Source organism: Piliocolobus tephrosceles, chromosome 5, assembly GCF_002776525.5.
Source record: "Piliocolobus tephrosceles isolate RC106 chromosome 5, ASM277652v3, whole genome shotgun sequence".
Taxonomy (NCBI): domain Eukaryota; kingdom Metazoa; phylum Chordata; class Mammalia; order Primates; family Cercopithecidae; genus Piliocolobus; species Piliocolobus tephrosceles.
This window is the reverse complement of record NC_045438.1, coordinates 108176858-108204036: the sequence shown is the minus strand read 5'-3', so window position 1 is coordinate 108204036 and position 27179 is coordinate 108176858. Positions and strand designations below refer to the sequence as shown.

At 37.0% G+C, this 27179-nt stretch overlaps 1 protein-coding gene across 1 annotated transcript in view; it reads right to left on the bottom strand.

Annotated features, from left to right (window-relative positions):
- Positions 1–27179, bottom strand: part of EYS (eyes shut homolog) — a 1801461-nt gene that overhangs the window by 268065 nt on the left and 1506217 nt on the right. The window contains exon 30 of the mRNA XM_026455461.1: positions 23881–24101. Within this exon, the coding sequence (XP_026311246.1) occupies positions 23881–24101 (221 nt within the window). The remainder of the gene's footprint in view (positions 1–23880; positions 24102–27179) is intronic.

Below are 27179 nucleotides of genomic sequence, written 5' to 3'. Positions count from 1 at the left end.
TTGCCATTTATACAATGGAGATAACTGTAGCTTGAACTGCATAGCATTGTTACAAGGATTAACTGAGATAATACATATAGAGTAATTAATACATGTAAGCAATCAATGATGTTAGCTATTTTTTTATTATTACCTTTCCCCTGCAAGGGGTTTATCTGGCAAGAATACAGTGGTTTCCCCTTATCTGTGGGGGATACAATCCAGGACTCCCAGTGGATGCTTGAGACTGTAGACAGTACTAGGGCCTTTAGATACACACACACACACACACACACACACACACACACACACATATATATATATATATTTTTTTTTTTCCCTTTTGGTACACACTTATGATAAAGTTTAATAAATCAGGCAAGTAGGAGATTAACAACAATAACTAGCAATACAATAGAACAATTGCAACAATATGCCAGAATCACTATTCTTGTGTATGGGGCCATGATTAGGTAAAATAAGGGTCACTTGAATACGAGTTCTTTGATATTGTGACAGTTGGTCTGATAACCAAGATATCTACTGACTAGCAGGTGGGTTGCATATACAGCATAAACATGCTAGACAAAGGGATAATTCATGTCCCATGGAGCAGAACAACAGAAACTTCATCATGTTATCCAGGAGTGTCCCCAGTTTAAAACTTATTGTTTACTTCTGGAATTTTTTATTTAATATGTTTGGACTACAGTTGACTGCCAGTAACTGAAACCCTGAAAGTGAAACTGTGGATAAAGGTGGACTACTGTGTAGAAGTAGCCTGTGTGGCGTTAATGGACAATAGAATATATTTTAAAAACTGTGGTATAGCCACATATTATGATGTTTCTGGAGGAGAGAGAGACAGTACTTACTGACACTGGCAATGCTACCCAATGGTAAGAGGAATTTACTTCTTTCTGAATATTCTCATCAAAAGCATGGATGTGATCCTGACACAAATGATGATAAGTTTGGAAAAATTTTTGGACTTTTGATCAACTCACCACGTTTCATTTGGCTCTGAATCTCACTATTTAAACAAATTTGTGAATACTTTGGAAACATGGAAATCCATAATTAATCCCCATAAGCAAAACAGAGGCTGCTTGTTCAAATCAACCTTCACATTCTCTCTTTTTCAACATTCTGTGCAGATATAATAAAATGTCCTTGCATTTGTATGATGTTTTGCAGTTGAAAACATTTCCATACATGCAGTTTTATGTCAACCTCTTGCAGCCCTGGGGAGTAGTCCTAGCTGGTATTGGTATCTCCTCTCTCACAAAGAAACAAGTTTTGAGAGGTAAAGTGATATGCCTCAAATCACATAGCTTTTAAGCAGCAGAGTAAGTTAAAAAAAATCACTCAACAGTGTTTGATAAGGTTGGCTTTTGCAGCTTAGTTTTAGCTTATGTGACACTGTACCATCACAAGTACCATTAGAATTTCCGTCACATTATGATTTTTTTCTGCTTTCACTAATTATAATAAAGAAAGACCTTTGTAACATACTTTTTATATTTGTCTTCTATATTTATATGTGCTCTTTGGGGCTATTTTAGTTTGATATTTATCTGCTTTTTCTAGGAATATTCTCTGAAAAAGACTCAGATATCAGAGAAAATATTAGTGCAAATATTAGAAGAGAGCTTCAGATGAAAATAAAGATGTGGTAGCTTACATCATAATATTTTCCAGGGCAAATACAATTCTTTATTTTTATAGTCTTGGTTATGGGCTTATATGTCTGCATCTGAGAGACAACAAAAGAATCACAGCTGGATTTGCAAGATGCATCTAATTGGGGAAAAATGCAGGGGTATGAGTGGAAACTGTTTTTTTTTTTCTTACTCTAAAAAGTGAACTCAAAAATAAAAGTACCTGTGAAATTGAGATTTGAGTGAGAAAAGCAGTGTGGGAAGACGGATAACCTTTGATGTCAAGTTGATTTCTCATATCTATGTGGTCCAATTTCAGTTTGAATATTAGCTATGAGATCTGCAGTTCTCTGTTCTACAAGGCTCGAAAGGTGAAGGCAGAATATTTCAGAGGTTTCTCAAAACTCTAATAAAAGACTCTCCTGCCAGATGACCCTTGATAAACTTCCCTCTTCCTTTCAGTAAAAAGCTCCCCTAGACGAGCTCAAAAAGGATGATGTTCACCACTATTAAGTCTCCAGTCAGCCATGCTAGGCAGCTCAGAAATTTCATTGGAATTTTTCCTTACTAGGCAGTTTTAGATGTTTTAGTCAGTAATGCAAATCCAAAAGGAGAAGAACTTGGTAGGAATATGTGAAAAGTAGATCTATATTACACAAAGTGTGCTTTTGGTTATACAGAAGTAATATGTAATTTTTACCTAACAGCATAATACATCAAAATTGAGCTTGTTGTGATGATGCACAATAATATATTCCACTTATACACTGTTTTTATTGTTCTTATTCTGAGTGTTTTCACAGTGATATATTTTTCAATACAGCATCAATATATTTTATCACTTATATGTCATATTGTGGTATCTTCATTACCCCTTAAGCTTCTTAAGTATAAGGTTTGTGATTTATTATTTGCATTATTTTTATGCCTTGCAAAATGACTAGCATAGTAGGCTCTCTTTTGATGTGCTTGTAAAACTGACCTGAGTATGGATGTTTCTTTGTCTAAGGACAGTTTCATAATACACAATCAATACAGATGTTAACATCAGTAAAAATCTTAGAAACCAGATTTAAAGTATTCCTAACCTGGCTTTTATGAGTTTGCATTTAAACAAGAGCATGAGGAATTTTTGTTTATTTCCGGTGTTTAAATCCGAAGCAGAGAGAATAGCCTAATGGATTTCCGTAGACTAGTTTAAAACTAACTAATAGGGAGTAAGTATTCTGTATAGTCCCTGTAATTATTATAGAATCCTTAAATAACCTCAAGCAGTACTATTAGGACTTACTTTGTCCTCTGAGTACATATCATTAGGATAAAAATAAACAAATTTGAAGCTAAACAAAGATTTGAAGATCAATGATAAATTAACTTGATATATTTGCAGTGGCCAGTCCGTGTCTGTGGGGACTGGACACATTAATCAGTGCAACATTGAGAATCCCTATTCTTCATCCCCTACAGGACCAGCCACATAATCTGTGGGGACCAGTTCATGATGACAATGAGGAGTCCCTAATTCAAAAAGCAGTAGAACAGCTTTTGACTTTCTGTTGTAGTCTCTCTGTCTCTTGCAAGCTATTACCACGTTTTTTATTTGCTGTTTAATGCCACTCATTTCCTCAGTCATGAGGACACTCATGGGGTGAGAGCAGAACTTCACAGCACCTGAGATCCTGCCCTGAGTTGAGCACATGCGGTGTATGTACCCAACCCTGACTCTCCCTGTGTCCACAGCCAGACCGTTGCTACGAGAGGAGATTGCAGTGGTTATTGGGTTGGTGAGGAAAATCAGGTAGCTGAGAACTTTTCTTGGAGACATGGTGAGGTGGTGAGAGTGAGACTAAACGTAATCTGTTCCTCCGGGTCCCTGATATATGCTCCATTGTTCTAATTACTTCACTTACAAAAGCTAACATTGAATATATTATGTTAAGAATTTTCAGAACCACTTCACAGCATTACACTCCTAGTGAAGGCCCTTGTGAGCAAGGTGTCCTGTGCTGCTGCACTGGCCCCATGTCCATGAAACTGGCCGTGGTTCCCAAGATAGAAGATCTATGGGATGGGCTGGGTGTGGTAGCTCACGCCTGTAATCCCAGCACTTTGGGAGTCCGAGGTGGGCAGATCACAAGATCAGGAGATTGAGACCATTCTGACTAACATGGTGAAACCCTGTATCTACTGAAAATACAAAAAATTAGCTAGGTGGCGGGTGCCTGTAGTCCCAAGTACTCGGGAGGCTGAGGCAGAATGGTGTGAACACGGGAGATGGAGCTTGCTGTTAACCGAGATCACACCACTGCACTCCAGTCTGGGGGACAGAGCGAGACTCCGTCTCAAAAAAAAAAAAAAAAAAAGAAAAAATCTGTGGGATGATGGAACACATCTTGCTGACAGAGAAGTGGTATCCTCTCCCCAATCCTGAAGCAAGAGGGTTGACATTGTCTTTCTCCTTCTCTGTGACTGCTTTCTTACTTCAATGTGCATTTGTCTTCATTTTAATCCACTTGCTTTTATTTAAAAATGATGAGAGGAAGGAAACTGGAAGACAATTTTGATAAAGCATAATTTCATAATGGTAAAATCATGACTCATGCAAATACAATATGAATGCATGTCAAAATTTTATTTAACTCAATAATTAGGAAAATAGTAAGATGCCAACAGTAATTTAAAGAACATTTGAGAAGCAATATTAAGATTGCTGGGTTGGATATAAAAATGGTTAATGTCCAACAGGATCATAAATTGTACCATTTAGGGTACTTTTTGTTAGAAACAAGTTATTCTCATTTCTACTGGACAAAAATCTACAAGTTAACCTCCAACCCTACAAAGTTGTAAAGTAGAACAGGCAATAGATAGTCAAGTCCAGCAATGGAGAGCTACACTGTGAGAGCATCTAAGCAATCTCTTCTGTCTATTTCAACTTAAGGAGGATTTACCTGTCAGTGTGATTTGTCCATCCCAGCATTATCTGGATTTTTATTTAATCTTACTAACATGTTAAAAGATTTTCTCAGTAGCCCTCTATATGCATGGTAATAGATGTTTAATACATCCAATGACAGAGTATAAAACAGGAAAATAATCCTCAATATATTTAATTCAGCATGTATTCTCTTAATACTTCAATTAGATTATATACCTCTAGATTATAGAAAATAGCTCTAGAAGTAGTCTAAGATTCTTAAATATTTAGGATTAGACAGGTCTTGGTGATCTTCAGTTTTCTCTGTGAGAGAAGAAACTCTCATTCTGCAATCATGCATATAAATATTTATGGCTCACATTTAGTTCTAGAACATTTTTGAGGCTTTAATTGTGTTTCTGAGTGGATGGGTAGACTGGAGAAGGAAATAAAAAAGCCCAGAGAATTTGTGACAGATAAAAGGGGAAAGAAATTAGTCGGGTGGATATTCAGGCACAATCCCACCACATAGGTCTAACAGCCAGATGATGTCCTACCTCAAGACTGAACTCAAATATTTTAGGCATGATTTTCTGCCAATTTTGTTGCATTTCAAATATATTTGTCAAAAGTTCTGTTAATCTCAGACTGAAAAGACAAAATCACATATCTTAAAGCACATGGCAAGTTAGGTGAGATATGAAGAAAGGGTTCTTGGTATCGAAACATACTAAACTCAAAGACTTTCCCAATTGTTGCTGTACAGTCTTCCACTATAGAAATCTTCTAAAAGTAGAAACAAATTTCACTTGTTGGGCCTTGTTTATATCATTTGTTACAGCATTTCTCCACTCTATTTCTCAGAAAGAGAATATTTTATGTAATGTTAATAGATATTCCTAGAAAAATACTTTATTTTTTCTCGGTGAAATTAGTTTAGTTACTTCTAAGCAGAGTTGAATGGGTTCTTTTTTACAGGATTTCTTCTGAAACTCCAAGAGGGAGAAAGGAACATGTGACATTTTATGAATTTGTCTTAGAGAAATTTCTCCTTACCTACCTTTTTCTCCCTAAGGAATACTGATTACTATACTTGAAAAATAGCTTTGAAAATCCCAGTCTAGTTTAATTCCCTCTCTACACAAATGATGAAAGTGAGGTTCAGAAGTGGTTAGTGGCATACTTAAGAGGAAGGGCAAAACACAGACCTCTTGCCTGTTAGAGTAACCTAAAATGATGAAGCTATAATTTTTATGTGTAGCCTAGTCTTTATGTGTAATTCCCACTGCTAAAAATAGTTACTAAATCATTTAGTTTAGAGAACTAACCTTTTTTTATTATTATACTTTAAGTTCTGGGATACCTGTGCAGAACGTGCAGGTTTGTTACATAGATATACACGTGCCATGGTGGTTTGCTGGATCCATCAACCCGCCATCTACATTTGGTATTTCTCTTAATGTTATCCCTCCCCTAGCCCACCACCCAAACAGGCCCCAGTGTGTGCTATTCTTCTCCCTGTGTTCATGTGTTCCCATTGTTCAACTTCCACTTATGAGTGAGAACATGTGGTCTTTGGTTTTCTGTTCCGTGTTAGTTTAGAGAATGATGGTTTCCAGCTTCATCCATGTCCCTACAAAGGACATGAACTCATCCATTTTATGGGTGCATAGTATTCCATGGTGTATATGTGCCACATTTTCTTTATCCAGTCTATCATTGATGGGCATTTGGGTTGGTTCCAAGTCTTTCCTATTGTGAATAGTGCTGCAATAAACATATCTGTGCATGTGTCTATGTAGTAGCAAGATTTATAATCATGCTACTATGTATAATCCTTTGGGTATATACCCAGAAATGGGATTGCTGGGTCAAATGATATTTCTAGTTCTAGATCCTTGAGGAATCTCTACACTGTTTTCCACAATGGTCAAAGTAATTTACACTCCCATCAACAGTGTAAAAGCATTCCTATTTCTCCACATCCTCTCCAGTATCTGTTGTTTCCTGACTTTTTAATGATCGACACTCTAACTGGCTTGAGATGGTATCTCATTGTGGTTTTGATTTGCATTTCTCTGCTGACCAGTGATGATGAGCATTTTTTCACACGTTTGTTGGCCGCATAAATGTCTTCTTTTTGCCCAGAATCTACAAGGAATTTAAACAAATTTACAAGAAGAGAACTAACCTTTATTATTTGTGATGAAATAAATGCTTGATTTATATTTCAGATCCTAGGATAGAGAGCATTGAATTAAAGTCTAAAAAATTAGAATTTATCCTGTCTTTATTATTAGTGTCAATTTGAACCAATCTCTTAATTCATTTATACTCCATTTTATCATTTTTGAAACAAAAATTTAAAACTATGTTATAAAGATATTTTAAGTAGTAACATCATTTTAAGATAAATTCATATGAGAACAATGCAACTATGCATATCTCAGCACAGACAACACTTGCTAATTATTAGATCAATGTCAGTTAGTGGTGGTCGTATCTAGACAGTACTTGCTTAAAGCCATGACTGCATTTTACTGTCAGTAAACAATACCCAGATTTATTTTCCAGTGTTTTCCCATGTAGTGTATATATTCTCAAGTCTTTACCAAGTTTTGACTTTTGGCTTCAAATCACTGGAGGTTTAGGTAGGCAGGTGGGAACAATTTTTACTTTAGTTTTCTATAATAAAAGGTTAAGCAGTTTTCTTAAGCTACAATATCTACCAGCAAATGGGCCAGGAAAAACATGTAAGGCTTGTGAAGTTTGTTTACTACTCAACCAATAGGATTGGTTTGTTTTATTTCTAAATTAATCACTTAAACTTGTTTTTAAGCATTTTGTAAACTGAAAGCCAACGGATTCTGAATATCTCACATTTTGTTCCACCTTTGACTTTGCTCTGTTTTCATTTTGTTTGTCAAGCTTGTCACACAATTTTAACAGTGGCATGTTTAATTATATGTAAAAATCATAGTGGTTAACACAATTTACCATCTTTATGCATTTTTTTTTTTTTTGGTGCATGAATTCAATCTGTAAGTGGTAAAACAAAAATAAATGCTTCTACTTACAAAATAAACAGATTTTAACACATGTTTTCCTACTTAAAAAAGCCATAAATAAATAGTTTTTGAAGGAAAGCAAAACAGTCAAAAAAAAAAAAAAAACATATTAGCAGGTCATATTTAGCATGCTTGTTCTTTGAAGAAGAGAGTGAAGGAGAGATACTATTAGCATTCCGTTAAGAAAGGAGAGAAAAGAGTTTTCAGATGGGATTTAAGCCAGAGAAGTCTCTTATGCCCAGGAAGATCAATCAGGGTAAATGAGTTCTCCATGTATTATTACCTAAGGGTAGAGAAAATTGAAGATGAGATTTTTTTCCCCGTACTTATTTGACCTTGCTGCATAAATATGATATAAAAATATGTGTGCAATTTGAGAGTGGTCTTTTCCATTGGTCAAGCCTTGAAATTTTAACTCTTTGAGGCTTTTCAAATTTGTTGTAAGGAACACAATTTCTTCATATTTAATCTTTGTTCTTATTAAAATACAATTGTATTTGTAATCATGACTTTAATACAACTCTGATTTGCCAAGGATCTATTAATAAATGCTTTCTGCCCTGTGAAAACAAATGCCCAGCCCTTGTTGCTACACTCAAGGATGGCAGTAATAAAAGTGGTTAGAAAATCAATTTAAACTGCATTTGTACTTTACCAAGAGCTGGTGACACTTACATTGGTAAGAGTTATGCTTTCCAAATATGTGATCCACTTTTATAAGCAACTAAAAACCCTGCAGCTTCAGTCACACTCTCCAAGCAAGAATAAATGACCTCACATCAATCCATTTTCATAAGACCTGGCACTTGTAGAATGGGGGAAAGAAATGAGACAAAAAAAGATAAACAATAGAAATTGTGAAACCTAGGCTGTTTTAACCTAAGCTTGCACTTTATGTGTATAAATGGAAAAACACAATTTGTTCTGCATGCCTTAATGTTTTACGAACTTGAGATTATCATAAACAAAGTAATATGTGGAAAAGGTTTCCATGTCTTATTTATGTTTATGAATCGCATGATCATTACACTGCTTAACACAAAAGAGGCTCTACAGCACTCATAGTATAAAAGAAGGGACAGGTTGATGGTATGAAGGACACATATCGATACTCTTTTATTTTTTTTTATTTTTTTTTTATTATACTTTAAGTTCTAGGGTACATGTGCATAACGTGCAGGTTACATATGTATACATGTGCCATGTTGGTGTGCTGCACCCATCAACTCGTCAGCACCCATCAATTCATCATTTATATCATGTATAACTCCCCAATGCAATCCCTCCCCCCTCCCCCCTCCCCATGATAGGCCCCAGTGTGTGATGTTCCCCTTCCCGAGTCCAAGTGAGCTCATTGTTCAGTTCCCACCTATGAGTGAGAACATGCAGTGTTTGGTTTTCTCTTCTTGTGATAATTTGCTAAGAATGATGGTTTCCAGCTGCATCCATGTCTCTACAAAGGACGCAAACTCATCCTTTTTTATGGCTGCATAGTATTCCATGGTGTATATGTGCCACATTTTCTTAATCCAGTCTGTCACTGATGGACATTTGGGTTGATTCCAAGTCTTTGCTATTGTGAATAGTGCCGCAATAAACATACGTGTGCATGTGTCTTTGTAGTAGCATAATTTATAATCCTTTGGGTATATACCCAGTAGTGGGATGGCTGGGTCATATGGTACATCTAGTTCTAGGTCCTTGAGGAATCGCCATACTGTTTTCCATAATGGTTGAACTAGTTTACAATCCCACCAACAGTGTAAAAGTGTTCCTATTTCTCCACATCCTCTCCAACACCTGTTGTTTCCTGATTTTTTAATGATTGCCATTCTAACTGGTGTGAGATGGTATCTCATTGTGGTTTTGATTTGCATTTCTCTGATGGCCAGTGATGATGAGCATTTTTTCATGTGTCTGTTGGCTGTATGAATGTCTTCTTTTGAGAAATGTCTGTTCATATCCTTTCCCCACTTTTGGATGGGGTTGTTTGTTTTTTTCTTGTATATTTGTTTGAGTTCTTTGTAGATTCTGGAAATGAGCCCTTTGTCAGATGAGTAGATTGCAAAAATTTTCTCCCATTCTGTAGGTTGCCTGTTCACTCTGATGGTAGTTTCTTTTGCTGTGCAGAAGCTCTTTAGTTTAATGAGATCCCATTTGTCAATTTTGGCTTTTGCTGCCGTTGCTTTTGGTGTTTTAGACATGAAGTCCTTGCCCGTGCCTATGTCCTGAATGGTACTACCTAGATTTTCTTCTAGGGTTTTTATGGTATTAGGTCTAACATTTAAGTCTCTAATCCATCTTGAATTAATCTTCGTATAAGGAGTAAGGAAAGGATCCAGTTTCAGCTTTCTACTTATGGCTAGCCAATTTTCCCAGCACCATTTATTAAATAGGGAATCCTTTCCCCATTTCTTGTTTTTCTCAGGTTTGTCAAATATCAGATGGTTGTAGATGTGTGGCATTATTTCTGAAGGCTCCGTTCTGTTCCATTGGTCTATATCTCTGTTTTGGTACCAGTACCATGCTGTTTTGGTTACTGTAGCCTTGTAGTATAGTTTGAAGTCAGGTAGCGTGACGCCTCCGGCTTTGTCCTTTTGACTTAGGATTGTCTTGGCAATACGGGCTCTTTTTTGGTTCCATATGAACTTTAAAGCAGTTTTTTCCAATTCGGTGAAGAAACTCATTGGTAGCTTGATGGGGATGGCATTGAATCTATAAATAACCTTGGGCAGTATAGCCATTTTCACAATATTGATTCTGCCTATCCATGAGCATGGTATGTTCTTCCATTTGTTTGTGTCCTCTTTGATTTCACTGAGCAGTGGTTTGTAGTTCTCCTTGAAGAGGTCCTTTACATCCCTTGTAAGTTGGATTCCTAGGTATTTTATTCTCTTTGAAGCAATTGTGAATGGAAGTTCATTCCTGATTTGGCTCTCTGCTTGTCTGTTACTGGTGTATAAGAATGCTTGTGATTTTTGCACATTAATTTTGTATCCTGAGACTTTGCTGAAGTTGCTTATCAGCTTAAGAAGATTTTGGGCTGAGACGATGGGGTTTTCTAAATACACAATCATGTCATCTGCAAACAGGGACAATTTGACTTCCTCTTTTCCTAACTGAATACCCTTGATTTCTTTCTCTTGCCTGATTGCCCTAGCCAGAACTTCCAACACTATGTTGAATAGGAGTGGTGAGAGAGGGCATCCCTGTCTTGTGCCAGTTTTCAAAGGGAACTTTTCCAGTTTTTGCCCATTCAGTATGATATTAGCTGTGGGTTTGTCATAAATAGCTCTTATTATTTTGAGGTACGTTCCATCAATACCGAATTTGTTGAGCGTTTTTAGCATGAAGGGCTGTTGAATTTTGTCAAAAGCCTTTTCTGCATCTATTGAGATAATCATGTGGTTCTTGTCTTTGGTTCTGTTGATATGCTGGATTACGTTGATTGATTTGCGAATGTTGAACCAGCCTTGCATCCCAGGGATGAAGCCCACTTGATCATGGTGGATAAGCTTTTTGATGTGCTGCTGAATCCGGTTTGCCAGGATTTTATTGAGGATTTTTGCATCGATGTTCATCAGGGAGATTGGTCTAAAATTCTCTTTTTTTGTTGTGTCTCTGCCAGGCTTTGGTATCAGGATGATGCTGGCCTCATAAAATGAGTTAGGGAGGATTCCCTCTTTTTCTATTGATTGGAATAGTTTCAGAAGGAATGGTACCAGCTCCTCCTTGTACCTCTGGTAGAATTCAGCTGTGAATCCATCTGGTCCTGGGCTTTTTTTGGTGGGCAGGCTATTAATTGTTGCGTCAATTTCAGAGGCTGCTATTGGTCTATTCAGGGATTCAACTTCTTCCTGGTTTAGTCTTGGAAGAGTGTACGTGTCCAGGAAATTATCCATTTCTTCTAGATTTTCTAGTTGATTTGCGTAGAGGTGTTTATAGTATTCTCTGATGGTAGTTTGTATTTCTGTGGGGTCGGTGGTGATATCCCCTTTATCATTTTTTATTGCGTCTATTTGATTCCTCTCTCTTTTCTTCTTTATTAATCTTGCTAGCGGTCTGTCAATTTTGTTGATCTTTTCAAAAAACCAACTCCTGGATTCATTGATTTTTTGGAGGGTTTTTTGTGTCTCTATCTCCTTCAGTTCTGCTCTGATCTTAGTTATTTCTTGCCTTCTGCTAGCTTTTGAATGTGTTTGCTCTTGCCTCTCTAGTTCTTTTAATTGTGATGTTAGAGTGTCAATTTTAGATCTTTCCTGCTTTCTCTTGTGGGCACTTAGTGCTATAAATTTCCCTCTACATACTGCTTTAAATGTGTCCCAGAGATTCTGGTATGTTGTATCTTTGTTCTCATTAGATTCAAAGAACATCTTTATTTCTGCTTTCATTTTGTTATGTACCCAGTAGTCATTCAGGAGCAGGTTGTTCAGTTTCCATGTAGTTGAGCGGTTTTGATTGAATTTCTTAGTCCTGAGTTCTAGTTTGATTGCACTGTGGTCAGAGAGACAGTTTGTTATAATTTCTGTTCTTTTACATTTGCTGAGGAGTGCTTTACTTCCAATTATGTGGTCAATTTTGGAATAAGTGTGATGTGGTGCTGAGAAGAATGTATATTCTGTTGACTTGGGGTGGAGAGTTCTATAGATGTCTATTAGGTCCGCTTGGTGCAGAGATGAGTTCAATTCCTGGATATCCTTGTTAACTTTCTGTCTCGTTGATCTGTCTAATGTTGACAGTGGAGTGTTGAAGTCTCCCATTATTATTGTATGGGAGTCTAAGTCTCTTTGTAAGTCTCTAAGGACTTGCTTTATGAATCTGGGTGCTCCTGTATTAGGTGCATATATATTTAGGATAGTTAGCTCTTCCTGTTGGATTGATCCCTTTACCATTATGTAATGGCCTTCTTTGTCTCTTTTGATCTTTGATGGTTTAAAGTCTGTTTTATCAGAGACTAGGATTGCAACCCCTGCTTTTTTTTGTTCTCCATTTGCTTGGTAGATCTTCCTCCATCCTTTTATTTTGAGCCTATGTATGTCTCTGCATGTGAGATGGGTCTCCTGAAGACAGCAGACTGATGGGTCTTGACTCTTTATCCAGTTTGCCAGTCTGTGTCTTTTCATTGGAGCATTTAGTCCATTTACATTTAAGGTTAATATTGTTATGTGTGATCTTGATCCTGCCATTATGATATTAACTGGTTATTTTGCTCATTAGTTGATGCAGTTTCTTCCTAGGCTCGATGGTCTTTACATTTTGGCATGTTTTTGCAGTGGCTGGTACTGGTTGTTCCTTTCCATGTTTAGGGCTTCCTTCAGGGTCTCTTGTAAGGCAGGCCTGGTGGTGACAAAATCTCTAAGCATTTGCTTATCTGTAAAGAATTTTATTTCTCCTTCACTTATGAAACTTAGTTTGGCTGGATATGAAATTCTGGGTTTAAAATTCTTTTCTTTAAGAACGTTGAATATTGGCCCCCACTCTCTTCTGGCTTGTAGAGTTTCTGCCGAGAGATCTGCTGTCAGTCTGATGGGCTTCCCTTTGTGGGTAACCCGACCTTTCTCTCTGGCTGCCCTTAAGATTTTTTCCTTCATTTCAACTTTGGTGAATCTGGCAATTATGTGTCTTGGAGTTGCTCTTCTGGAGGAGTATCTTTGTGGCGTTCTCTGTATTTCCTGAATTTGAATGTTGGCCTGCCCTGCTAGGTTGGGGAAGTTCTCCTGGATGATATCCTGTAGAGTGTTTTCCAATTTGGTTCCATTTTCCCCCTCACTTTCAGGCACCCCAATCAGACGTAGATTTGGTCTTTTGACATAATCCCATACTTCTTGCAGGCTTTGTTCATTTCTTTTTCTTCTTTTTTCTTTTGGTTTCTCTTCTCGCTTCATTTCATTCATTTGATCCTCAATCGCTGATACTCTTTCTTCCAGTTGATCGAGTCGGTTACTGAAGCTTGTGCATTTGTCACGTATTTCTCGTGACATGGTTTTCATCTCTGTCATTTCGTTTATGACCTTCTCTGCATTAATTAGTCTAGCTGTCAATTCTTCCACTTTTTTTTCAAGATTTTTAGTTTCTTTGTGCTGGGTACGTAATTCCTCCTTTAGCTCTGAGAGGTTTGATGGACTGAAGCCTTCTTCTCTCATCTCATCAAAATCATTCTCTGACCAGCTTTGATCCGTTGCTGGCGATGGGCTGTGCTCCTTTGCAGGAGGAGATGCGCTCTTATTTTTTGAATTTCCAGCTTTTCTGCCCTGCTTTTTCCCCATCTTTGTGGTTTTATCTGTCACTGGTCTTTGATGATGGTGACGTACTGATGGGGTTTTGATTTAGGTGTCCTTCCTGTTTGATAGGTTTCCTTCTGACTGTCAGGACCCTCAGCTATAGGTCTGTTGGAGATTGCTTGAGGTCCACTCCAGACCCTGTTTGCCTGGGTATCAGCAGCAGAGGTTGCAGAAGATAGAATATTGCTGAACAGCGAGTGCACCTGTCTGATTCTTGCTTTGGAAGCTTCCTCTCAGGGGTGTACTCCACCCTGTGAGGTGTGGGGTGTCAGACTGCCCCTAGTGGGGGATGTCTCCCAGTTAGGCTACTCAGGGGTCAGTGACTCACTTGAGCAGGCAGACTGCCCCTTCTCAGATCTCAACCTCCGTGTTGGGAGATCCCCTGCTCTCTTCAAAGCTGTCAGACAGAGTCGTTCGCGTTTCACAGGCTTCTACTCCTTTAGCTGAGCCCTGTCCCCAGAGGCGGAGTCTACAGAGACAGGCAGGTTTCCTTGAGCTGCTGTGAGCTCCACCCAGTTCCAGCTTCCCAGCGGCTTTAGTTACCTACTTAAGCCTCAGCGATGGCGGGCGCCCCTCCCCCAGCCTCGCTGCTGCCTTGCGGTTAGATTGCCGCAGACTGCTGTGTTAGCAAGGAGAGAGGCTCCGTGGGCGTGGGACCCTCCCAGCCAGGTGTGGGATACAATCTCCGGTGTGCCCGTGTTACAGCGCAGTATTGGGGTGGGAGTTACCCGATTTTCCAGGTGTTGTGTGTCTCAGTTCCCCTGGCTAGGAAAAGGGACTCCCTTCCCCCTCGCGCTTCCCAGGTGAGGCGATGCCTCGCCCTGCTTCAGCTCTCGCTGGTCGGGCTGCAGCAGCTGACCAGCACCGATTGTCCGGCACTCCCGAGTGAGATGACCCCAGTACCTCAGTTGAAAATGCAGAAATCGCCGGTCTTCTGTGTCGCTCGCGCTGGGAGTTGGAGACTGAAGCTGCTCCTATTCGGCCATCTTGCTCCGCCCCCTCGATACTCTTTTAATAAGACAGATTTAGATCAAAATAATTTCTAAACATGGATGTTCTAAAAAAAAAAAAACACCAGAAAACAATTACCAACATTTTTTGTTGTGATGCATTGCTTTTTGTCTAAGTAACAGTGAGCTACAACATGCCTGTTTCCCCTTTTCTTCTTTTCTAATAGCATGTATATATTTGCATAGGTACTTTTTTGCTTATCACAACCTTTTCTTGTTAAACATTAAGGACAGCAGAGGGTTACACTGAAGCAGCTGGAACTCCTATCTTCTGGTAATGCAAAAAGTGTCTGGTGTTCAGAAAAGATTCAAAACTTAGTAATAATACAAAAGGAGAGTTGCGTGTTCTTTTAATATCATACCAGAGCATTGTCTAATGGGCCTGCTTAAGGATTATGTAATTCTCTAGATGGTGAAATTTATTTGGCTCACTATTTACAGTTATATGTCACTCAATAACACTTCTGAGAAATGCCTTACTAGGTGATTTCATCATTGTGCAAGCATCATAGAGTGTCCTTATACAAACCTAGATAGCACAACCTCCACCTAGGCTATAGTTTGGCCTATTGCTCCTAAGCTGTAATACAGCTCTGTACAGCATGTAGTACCAAAATATGTACTGAATACTGTAGGCAATTGTGACACAGTGGTATTTGCGTATCTAAACATATAAAAGATGTGTAAAAATACAGTATAAAAGAAAAGAAAAATGGTATGCCTATATAGGGCACTTACCATGAAAGGAGCTCACAGGACTGGAGGTTGCCCTGGGTGAATCAGTGAGTGAGTGGTGAATGAACGTAAAGGGCTAAAATACTACTGTATATTACCACAGACTTTATAAATACCATGCACTTAGTCTACACTAAATTTATAAAAACAAAAGTAACTCTGCTATGATGCTGTAATAGCCACAACATCACCAGAAAATAGGAACTTTTCAGCTCCATTACAATCCTATGAGACCACCATCATCTATTTGGTCTGTTGTTGACTGAAACATTGCTATGAAGTGCATTAGCATTATTAATACTATTAATTAGACCAGGACTCTGTGAAGTTACATGCTAACTTGTAGGTTGTGGTTTGATGGAGACACAAATGAATATAGACTGGTAGAAAACATCACAAAATTACATTTTATTGCCCTGTGGAATATTAACTAGTTTTGTCTCTAAACCTTGCAATTTTATTTTAGCATCCTTTCATTGCCTATAAAAGCTTAGCCTCTTGAATTCTTCTTGAACCAACTTTACCTTCATGCTGGTTGTTTTGTATAGGAGCTAAATGAATCCTTGGTATGTGGTTTATACAATTGTATAAAAATCATGTTCATAACTTTTTGAAAATTAAGCTTGAATTATCTTGCTGGAATCCTGTCTTAGAGAATTGTAGAGGGGAGTTTAGATTTTGCTGGGCCTGAAGCTCATATAATTTTATGATCTTTTACAACCAAAAACTTTTTACAGATTCAAATGAAAAATTATACATAAAAGTTATTATTTATTTAGAATAAGAAAATAACAGCAAATTACATTAATATTTGGAGATTCAGGTCTCTTTCTCTGAACTCTCTTTTTAATTGTACTATAGTTTTTTTTTTTTTTTTTTTCAGGAGACCAGAGTTTTATTATTACTCAATTTAGCCTCCTATTGTACTATAGTTTTAAAAGTGGATACATAATTGTGTAAAAGGCTAAATATTACTATATATTACTGTGCATATACAGTAATCTATATATAATACAGATTACGTACAATAATTTTACATATTTATGGGGTACATGTGATATTTTGATACAGGCATACAATGTGTGATTATCAAATTCGCATACTTGGAATAGCCATCACTTCAAACATTTATAATTTCTTTGTGTCGAGAACATTCTAAATCTTATATTTTAGCTATTTTGAAACATGCAATAAATTATTGATAACGAATAATTTATCAATAACTAATATATTTACCCTCTTGTGCTATCAAATACTAGAACTTATATGGAGATGTTTCTTGATTAAACTAGCTTTCCCTTCCCAAAGGAAATTGTGAGAAATTGTTGCAATTCCTAGCAACTCCCAGTCTCAGAAAGACATGTGCAAGGTTGAGGGCCTCTTAAGCTTCATTAGCTTCGAGGTAAGCCAGCTCTGCTACTGGGTGAGGAGATGTCAGCAGGCAAGGAGCTGTGAAGGACTGGGCGGAAAGAAACAAACCAGAGAACATTTCCCCCCTCAGGCAACCATGGAGTGGCCCTTGGAGCAAGGCTTGATGAGGACTCCCGCATGTATCTGACAAGAGATCCAGCACTGAATTTGTGTGTCAGGGAATAGAAAATCAATACAGAACCATAACGGCATCAGTTCATAAGAAAACCTTTCAATATTTTTCAGCCAAATCCCTCCTGCCCCAAGCCAGACCCAAACCTGGAGAAACTAGAAACAGAAGAGGGATAGAAAGAAATCAAGAATGCATTACATTCCTTCCCCACTCTAAATTCTTGAACTTGAGATTTGTCCAACCTGGCATGGGGCTGATGATCACTAAATTGGATATGAGATAGAAGTTTTAAATTGGTGCAGTCTGAACCAGATGATTTAATATGTGAACATACATAGAAGGCTCTGGAACCTGCATGATAATCCAGTAAGGGAAAATAAAGTGGAGACCTACAGAGTATGTACACCATCAATGAAAGAAGAAAACATTCTTTTGATACCGTAGAGACTGATTTTAGTGAATGAATTATGTAGAAAACACCTTAAATACTCAATTAGTTACCACGATGAGAAAGATAGGGAAAACTATGAAATCGTGTACGCTTCTAAATTCTTACCCAAAACCTGGTTAGCATTTCTCCCCGTTGTTTCTCTAGCAACAATGGCTGCCTACAGTGGGAGATGTTTGGAGGTTCACTGGTAAACTTTTACAGTTGAGAATAATCTAACTAAATATAAAGTAATCTTCTAGTACAAGGGACACTTAAATCCTATGTACAATTTCAAAGATATAGACTACAGACAGAAAGTGTAGCACTTAAGAAGAAGGGTTACATATTTGAAAATATCATTAGTCTAAATGTGTGGTAAGAAATTGATCTGAAATAGGCTCTTTTTTCCTGTGGTATTTAGAAGAATAGGGTAGACTGCTGAGCTAGATTAGGGGTAATCTGGACTAGATACAGAGTAAAAACTAAAAGATCTCAGCAGGTTATTCCTAGCTACATGACATTGTGAAATGACAATGAAGACAAGCAAAAATTTTGTGAGGGGTTGCAACTTATTACAGAACAAATGGAAAAGCTAAGATCTGATATCCTGTCTTTAACAGGATATCAGTTCTTACTATTGCAATTTCAAATTCAATTTATGACTCCTACCTCATTTTGAAGCGCTAAATGAGTTGGAAACTAAAAACCCCAGTAATCACAAAAAAACTGCCTTCTTTCTACTAATGTTAAAAAAAAAGTCTACAAAATGAGATAATAGGGAAAGATGGATTAAAAGTAAAGAATAAAGGAAAGAAACTCAACTCAGTTCACATAGGATACTGAGAATAATAATTTCCGAATACTAAACAAATACATACCCTGTTTGAAGCTTACTTAATATGAAAACATTATTCATTTGAATTGGGTTTGATTTCTTTAGTCTAGCTCAATTAGTTGAATAACACTAATTTATCCATTTGTTGCCCTAGTGCAGTGGTGTGCAAATGATGACCTTTTTGCCAAATCCTGCCAGTCACCTATTTTGGTAAATAAAGTTTTATTGGAACACAACACAGTCATATCCATTTGTTTACATTTTGTCAGTGGCTGCTTTCCTGCTACAATAGGAGAGTTAAGTTATTGCAATACAAAGTCTGGTATTTGCTATCTGGCCCATTATAGAACATGTTTGCTAGCCTCTGCCTTGGAACATAGAGGATAGCATTGGTTAGTGATGAATAAAATCTATGAGAACAGTTAGAAGCATAGAAAGCAGATTCATTGAGATGTGGAAATTATTGACTTTCAATGCATGATAAAATACATTTATATGTGCTTAGGTCCTGGTAAAATTAAGCATAAATTTAAAATTAGTGTCTCAATAATTATTTACTGTAATGTCAGTGATGTAAGTTTCTAGTGTCATGGTTGTATAGGATATATTCCCAAACCTGATGCTCCTTTTAATTACCGTTTAACTTATTTAAAAACATATGGCTCAGAAAGGGGAAAGTGATTTAAATATTATCGTTTAATTTACTAACCTTCCTATGCCCTTTTGGAAACAGCTTGTTTTAAGTCCATAGAGATTTGGATACTCAGAATAACCCTTCTGTATCACTTTCTAAACTGAATTTCACTACATGCAATTTGGACTTCTCTGAAATGAGCAACCACAGGGGTTTGAAAATTCTAGTACAGATTTATAACAAAATGAAAAAAGATTGGACACTGTCCAGAAACTTGTGATGGTACTCAAAACAGAATGACATTTGCTCAGTAAAGCTGCTGAAGTGTTACTTTCCTTAATACTTTTCAACATGAAATTTGTCTTCTTCTAAGCAGATTACATTCGTAGACAGGGTAGGAACAGCACTTCACAGCAGTAAAGTAGATCAACCAAGGTACAAAAATTAGTGATGATTTTGCTTACAAATATCCATTGTAACAGCATTTCATTTTGTGAACCCTAAGGTCTAACTCTATGGCTCTGAAACTCTGTTCATTCACTACCCCACTCTTGCGTAGAGAGCTGGTTTCTTTAGGGGTTATCTCGTATTGTAACACTATTATTCTTTACTTATCAGGCAAAATAGGCATGTGTTTTCAGGAGATACAGATTAGAATGCTCGTGTGTACGTGTGTGTGTGTGTGTTGAAAAATCTCTCTTTCTTAAGCTTCTCATATACCCCATTAGGAAGCATTCCCCAACCTTTCAATTAGAGTCCTGGCCCAGAACGATTAAACTGTGATGAGGAATTGTTATGTGAGTTTCAAAGTAAAAACTTTATGCATACATACTACAGTATTAAAACATCAGTATCTGTGTATTTTGAGAGGAGCAAGCAGAGAGGTAAAAGGGTTTTCTTCCTATCTCTGTAATAATCATTGTTTTATTCTGAACATAAACAGTCTATTACTTTGAAAGTAAAGTAATATAATGTGTAAACCTATAAACAATTTCATCAGGCCATCTTGTCCATCCTCCCTGAATCCAGAAAGGCTGAATATTAACACATCTTATTGAAATTGATCTGCTATTTTGAAAGCTATCTTGTATCCAATTTTCTCTTCTGAGAAAATAGGAGGAAAGACAAGGGAAGTTTGGAATTCTGCCTAGATGGGCTCAGGAGTGAGATCAGGTCACATGGCATGGACTGAGGGAAAAAAACAAAGCCAAAGGGTGAGAAGGACTGGAAGAGAGTTTAGAAGATTTTGGAGAAATCCACTTTATGATGTGGCAGCAGAAAGAAAAAGAACCTTTGGCTTCGGCTAACAACATAGATAGGAAGTGAGTTACCAAAATCATGAAGTCAGTTCAGATCCATTTTGTCAAAATCAGAATGGGGCTCACTCAGTAGCACTGGGTTTCTCTAAATTTCTTTCTTGGAAGACTCTACACTGCTCTGTGTATGCCAAGTATGAGTATGCATCTGTTGAGGGAAAAAGTTAGTCATGGTGACGGCCCTCTGTGTCCTACCTCTTTGAAACGTGTTCTTCTTAATGAGCTGAAACTGCTTATGGTCTCATTGGGAGTCTATGTTCTCCTTCAGTACATTTTCTGGTTCTCCTTTTTGGATTGCTGCACAGACTGCCGGAGTGCTAGCTGTAGGGTTGGGTATTGGTGGGAAGACAGTATTCTTACCCTGGTAATCTCCTCCGTGGTCCTATAGCTGTCTGTTCTCTTGTATTAAACTTCTGATATACTACAGGTATCTCTTTTTGGATCCTTTCAAGAAGTTAAAAAAAAAAAAAAAATGTTGTTCTGGAACTGGCCAACACCAGTGTGTCATGTGTTAGAGTACACAAGGGGATTGTGGGAATATAAGTCATAGCTGCTATGGAGCAGCATGTCCTGTATGCAACGGTGTAAGTAGTAGTTTACAGGAGTTGAGCACTGGCAAACAAGATAGAAAGCATGTTGTTCATAAGATGTGAATAAGTGTTATACTTAATGATACACAACTGCTACATCTCCATTTGGCCAGCAATATAAAGGGACATACAGATCTGGAAGTCTTTAAACAGTGCATGTCAAATCAGTTGACATTTCAGTAAATTTCTCTGGAGTTGTGGTTGAGAGGTTGAGAGATTTAGAAATGAGTATGGAAGATGAGATAATGTACATGATGAAGACTGACAGATACATTTCTTTTTGTGGGAAAATTTACCTTAAGTCCTGAAGAGCTGATGGAGCTTCCACATTAGAATAAAAACTCTATGTTTTTTGAATATACATCTTTGATTTACATATACCTTGGCTCTTAGTTGGCTCTCAGGCAGTGTTTGTTGGAATAAGTCTAAGAGAATCAATATATAAAGTATAAATAAATCTAGGACTGTTTATATATATCCTGTTAGGATGATTATCTTTATTGTTATTTTCAAATACATATTAAATAACTGAGATTGGAATTAATGTGATGTTCTTTAATTCATGCAGATAAGAGGTTTACTTTATTTAACATGTACTTGGCTTACAAAATATCAGAAATTTAATGTTCTAAAATAAACCTTATCCTTACCTATTTCTCTGAGTTGGTAATGTTAGACACTTTTCCAGGAAATGAGAGTGTATTCGTTTTCTATTCCTGAATAACAATATTAACACCAACTTAGCAGCTTAAAAGAACATACTAACAGTTAACTCACAGTTTCCAAGAGCCAAGTTTGGGCATGGACCCACGGATTCACTGGGTCTTCTGCATAAGAATCTCACATTGCAGTAAAGGTATTGGCTAGGTTGGGGGTCTTATCTCAAGTCTTGATTAGGGAAAGGGCCCATTTTCAAGCTCACGTGGTTGTTGGTAAAATTCAATTCTTTACAGTTGTAAGAATGAGGGATATTCAATATTTGCTGGTTGTCAGCTAGGGGACACCCTCAACTCCTTGTTTCTTATTGGCTGGAGGCTGCCTCAGTGCCTTGTCATGTGGGCCTTCCCCAAACTGCTATTTGCTTCCTCAAAGGCAGCAAAAGAGATAATCTCTTTGTAACTTACAGCTTACACTTCTATGTAGTCTAATTCTGGAAGTGACATCTCATCACCTAAGTTTATCGGATAGTCTGCTGGTTAAAAGCACGTCACAGGTCTCATCCACAGTCAAGGAGGGAAGATCACACAAAGGCATGAACAACAGGAGGGGGACTGCAGGGCCATAGGAAAGTATGTTCACCACATATAGGGAGGGAGAAAACACAGTTCTTGTCACTTCTGTAATTTCATCAGTAATAAAGCCTCATGGAAAATATTTACTTAGGTTGAATGACACAAATATTTCAGACATTAGCAACGTCAGTAGAGAAGTTTTATTCTTGCTTCTATTTTGCTTAATTCAACAGAATTGCAAGTCCTTTTGCAGGATTCTGAAGGTTGCCTTGCTAAATTATTTTTGCATTATTAGATTTTGAAAAACAATTGGTATCAGTGGGTCCATTATAAAGCAAAATACTTGTTGAGTAAAGCCTTGAGGAAAGTGATGATAGTCAAGGAGATATGTTCACTCTCAGCCCCCAGATTTACTCTCTTTTAGTTCTTTAAATCTGTATCTGTTGCACTTATGTTCAGTAGGTCTATGTTGCTGTTATTGTACCAATGTATAAATCTGTATAAATTCACTGTATAAGTCACATACTTACACAGTGAATCAGAAGCCAAATTTCTAGACACTCTAAGAAACTCTCTCTTCCACTAACCATGCTTTTTTTTTTTTTTTTTTTTCAAATTTATTACTGTCATTCTGCGATTGGTAAATACATCACCTTGATTTTATCATACCTGTCCGGTCCTCTGTTTCTTATCTTTGTGATTTGGTTCTTTCTCTCTCCCTCTTTTTTTTTTATTTTCTATTCTAGTGATCACTATCAGAGCTTATTTCTGTCTACCATTTTTTAATCCTGTTTTTTTTTTTTTGATAAAATTTCTCTCTTTTCTACACTGTGTATAGAGATATTTACTTTTATGGAGTCATTATTGACTGCTTGATAACCTGCCAATTGAAAATACCGAGGTTAATTAGTTAAAATATTTCCTGTGCGATTTGGTCAATTTTTCCTTGACTTGAATTATTGTAAGTTGTATCTGTTTCAGCTTCCATTCTGTAATTATTTGTAGCCCCAAAATAAAGAATTCTCAGATGACAGAAGAAAATTAGGAATATGTTTTACACTGTTCAAATGAGACTCCCTCAGGGTTGATTCAGTTAAGACATTTAAGTGGAGCAAAAATTAATTTTAATTAAAATCTTCTTAAGTTTATAAGCATGATAAATCTGCTTCAAGAAGCAAAAAGGATATAGGATTGCAAATAAAAAGAGAAAACAGATATAATTTTTTCTTCACCTCTAATCTTAGCAATCTAAGCAGATTCTTTTTTGGCAGATGAATAAAAAACAAATATAAAAATTAATAAATATATCAAAACCATCACCAATGAATAATAGCCTCTCATTCATACTTACAAAAAGCTGGAACACCTAGATAAAAATGTGGATGCATTTGAAATTGCCAAAACCAGGTCTAGTTACCTAGTTATTGTCAGAGTCTGAGAATCTCTTGTCACTTGAGCTACAATATGTACATTTCTTTGGACAAACAAGTATTTACCACATGTGTGCATAGTCTAGGTGATGCATAGAAAAGCTTGAGAATCCTGGACTTGTCTCTTCCCTCTCTCAGAGGACAATACTGCTGGCTCTTGTTGTTTTAAGAATTTGGAGTCATGTAATGTAGGTTGGGAATCAGGAGACTAGTACTGACCTGAGGCAGGTGCCATTGTTGCGGCACAGATGATGAGCACACCAAGGGACGTGGCAGTTCTCAATATTCTTTCCACGTCGTGCTTCATCAATGATAAAGAATTCTTTGTTGTTTACTTGAAGATCTAGAATGCAGCCCCTGAATCCATAAACAGGACCTGCTTTCTTATGAATTTGAACATTTTCAGGAATATGACCAAGGAACATTGATTCAAAATATACCTGTAGAAAAAGTAACAACAAAAAATAGGATGTTGTCAGATTATGTGGAAAAGATGTAGAATGTTTGGTTCTGTAATTAGATGTGTTTTAATGTGTTTTTCTGTGTAAAACAGGTTGCTACTGTTGGTTAGTTTTGTCACTTCTACTAAGTGGGGAGATAGACTGTTTTAGAAAATGGTTCTTTTTTACATCTCTTTTTTATCTCTAACAATATCTAATAATATTTAGCAGAAAAATAGACACTCAACGAAACTTGCTGATTGATTACTTTGAAATGTTTTTTTCGAGCTGATGTGTTTGCATTTTAGTGTGAACATTCCCAAATAATAACTAAAAAAGAAAATAAAACCATGTTAACTAATTGTTGTTATGGGTTGAATTGTTTCCCCTCCAAATTCATATATTGACATTCTAATCCCTAGTACCTCAGAGTGTGACTTTAATTAAAAATAGTGTCATTGCAGATGTAATTTGTTAGTATGAGGTCAATACCGGCATAAGGCAAACCTATAATCCATAGGACCTTTTGGACATTTATAAGGACTTTTATAAGGACAATAGTCTTTTTTAGGACTTTTATAAAGAAGGTTGGATACAGACCAACTGGCACACAGGGAGATTGCCATGTGAATAAAAAGGCAGAGATCAGGGTGATGCATCTATGGGCTAAGGGCATCAAATATTGCCAACACCTTACCAAAAATGAGTTGAGAGGGATTAAACAGATCTTTCTCAAGTCATCATATGGAAAGAAACCTACAGTTCTTGAGTTTCTAGTTTCCAGAGGCATAAGAACTGTAAGACATCGCTGTGGTTTAAGCCACCCAGTTTGTGGTACTTTGTTATGGCAACCCTGACAAACTAATGTAATCATAATATATTATAAATATCCTAAAATATGAGCAAAATGTATGGTGCTTGCAAATGGTGCTTGGAAAATTGAAAATGTTACCATTTCCTTTCTCCAAAATTTGAACATAAATATGCGTGAGAAGTAGAACTTTGCTTGAGTAATATTCACTTCCTTAATTCACCTTTTATTCCAAAATCAGATCAAGAAAAGACTCTTGCTTTGAGAAGACACAAAAACATCACATCATCTTATTGAGATTACTGGCTAGCCATATGCGGAAAACTGAAACTGGTCCCCTTCTTATACCATATACAAAAAGCAACACAAAATGGGTTAAATACCTAAATGTAAAACCCAAAACTATAAATATCCTGGAAGGCAATCTAGGCAATACCATCTTGGACATATGAACAGGTAAAGATTTCATGACAAAGACACCGAAAGTAATTGCAACAAAAGCCAAAATTGATTAGTGGGATCTAATTAAACTTAAGAGCTTCTGCACAGCAAAAGAAATTATCAGCAGAGTAAACAGACAACCTAAAGAATGGGAGAAAAATTTTGCAAACTATGCATCTTACAAAGGTCTAATATCTAGCATCTATAAGGAATGCATACAAATTTACAGGAGAAGAACAACCCCATTTAAAAGTGTGCAAAGGACATGAACAGATGCTTTTCAAAAGAAGATATACATGTGGCCAAGAAGCATATGAAAAAAAGTTCAATACCACTGATCATTACAAAAATGCAAATCAAAACCACAATGAAATACCATCTCACACCAGTCAGAAGGGTTACTATTAAAAAGTTAAAAAATAACAGATGCTGGCTGGGTTGCAGAGAAAAAGGAACACTTACACACTGTTGGTGGGAGTGTAAATTGGTTTAGCCATTGTGGAAGCAGTATGGTGATTCCTCAAAGAGTTAAAAGCAAGACTACCATTTGGCCCAGTAATCCCATTATTGGATATATACCCAAAGGGATATAAATCATTCTACCATAAAGACACATGCACTTGAATGTTCATTTCAGCACTATTTGTAATAGCAAAGATATGGAATCAACCTAAATGCCCATCAATGACAGATTAGATAAAGAAAATGTGGTACATATACACCATGGATGGAATAATATGCAGCCATAAAAAAGAATGAGATCATGTCTTTTGTGGCAACATGGATGGAGCTGGAAGCCATTATCCTCAGCAAACTAATGCAGGAACAGAAAACCAAATACTGCATGATTCTCATTTATAAGTGGGAGCTAAATGATGGGAAATTATGAACACAAAGAAGGAAACAATAGACACTGGAGTCTACTTGAGGGTGAAGGGTAGGAGGAGGGAGGGGAGCAGAAAAAATAACGATTGAGTGCTAGGTTTAATTCCTAGGTGATGAAATAATCTGTACAACAAAACGTCATGACATGGTTTACCCATGTAACAAAGCTTCACATGTACCCCCAAACCTAAAAGTTAAAAAACAAAAAAAATAGAAGTCACACTATCTTCAAGGCAACCAAGCCATTTACAGAAAATTAGTGGAATAAAGAGACTCTGTAAAATTAGGCTGTTGATCTACCTTTATTTGATCAATACATCAGGGCCACATCTTACATGGGAGTTAGTTCTACAGATGGCAAATAATATGAATATTTCGTAGAAGCTAAATTGTCTTTGGAAATCCTTTAGTCCCCACATTGAAGACTAACATGCTTTCTCCAGATAATTCCAACACAGCTACATATTTCCTCCAGCTTTGGAATAGCTTGCTGTTTTTTTAGTGCAGCTGTAGATGAAGCTGGCATTTCATGTCATGTTATATAAAAACTCTAGAACCCCCCAGTGTGTGGTGAGATGTACCACTGTCAGACACAAGAGGGAACTGATACTGAGTACAATAAATTAACTTCTCACATCTGATGTTCATTGCAGAGCTTATGCGCATTGACCAGAATGATGTTAAAATCACCATACATGATTTAAGTTGCTACTTGATTTCTACTTTCCCACCCTCAGCAACATATATAATTGAATTCTCATAATTTAGATGTACATGAAATGCAGATCCTCTCTGTGAGAATTTATGAGCTACAATTGAAGTCTAAATAATCTGGAAATAAGACCCTACTCTTCAGGGCTGTTAGGCATATGGCAAGTAGATGCAGCAACATTTGTGTGGGAAACATCTCTGATATCCCAATTCCCAAAACACACATTCAT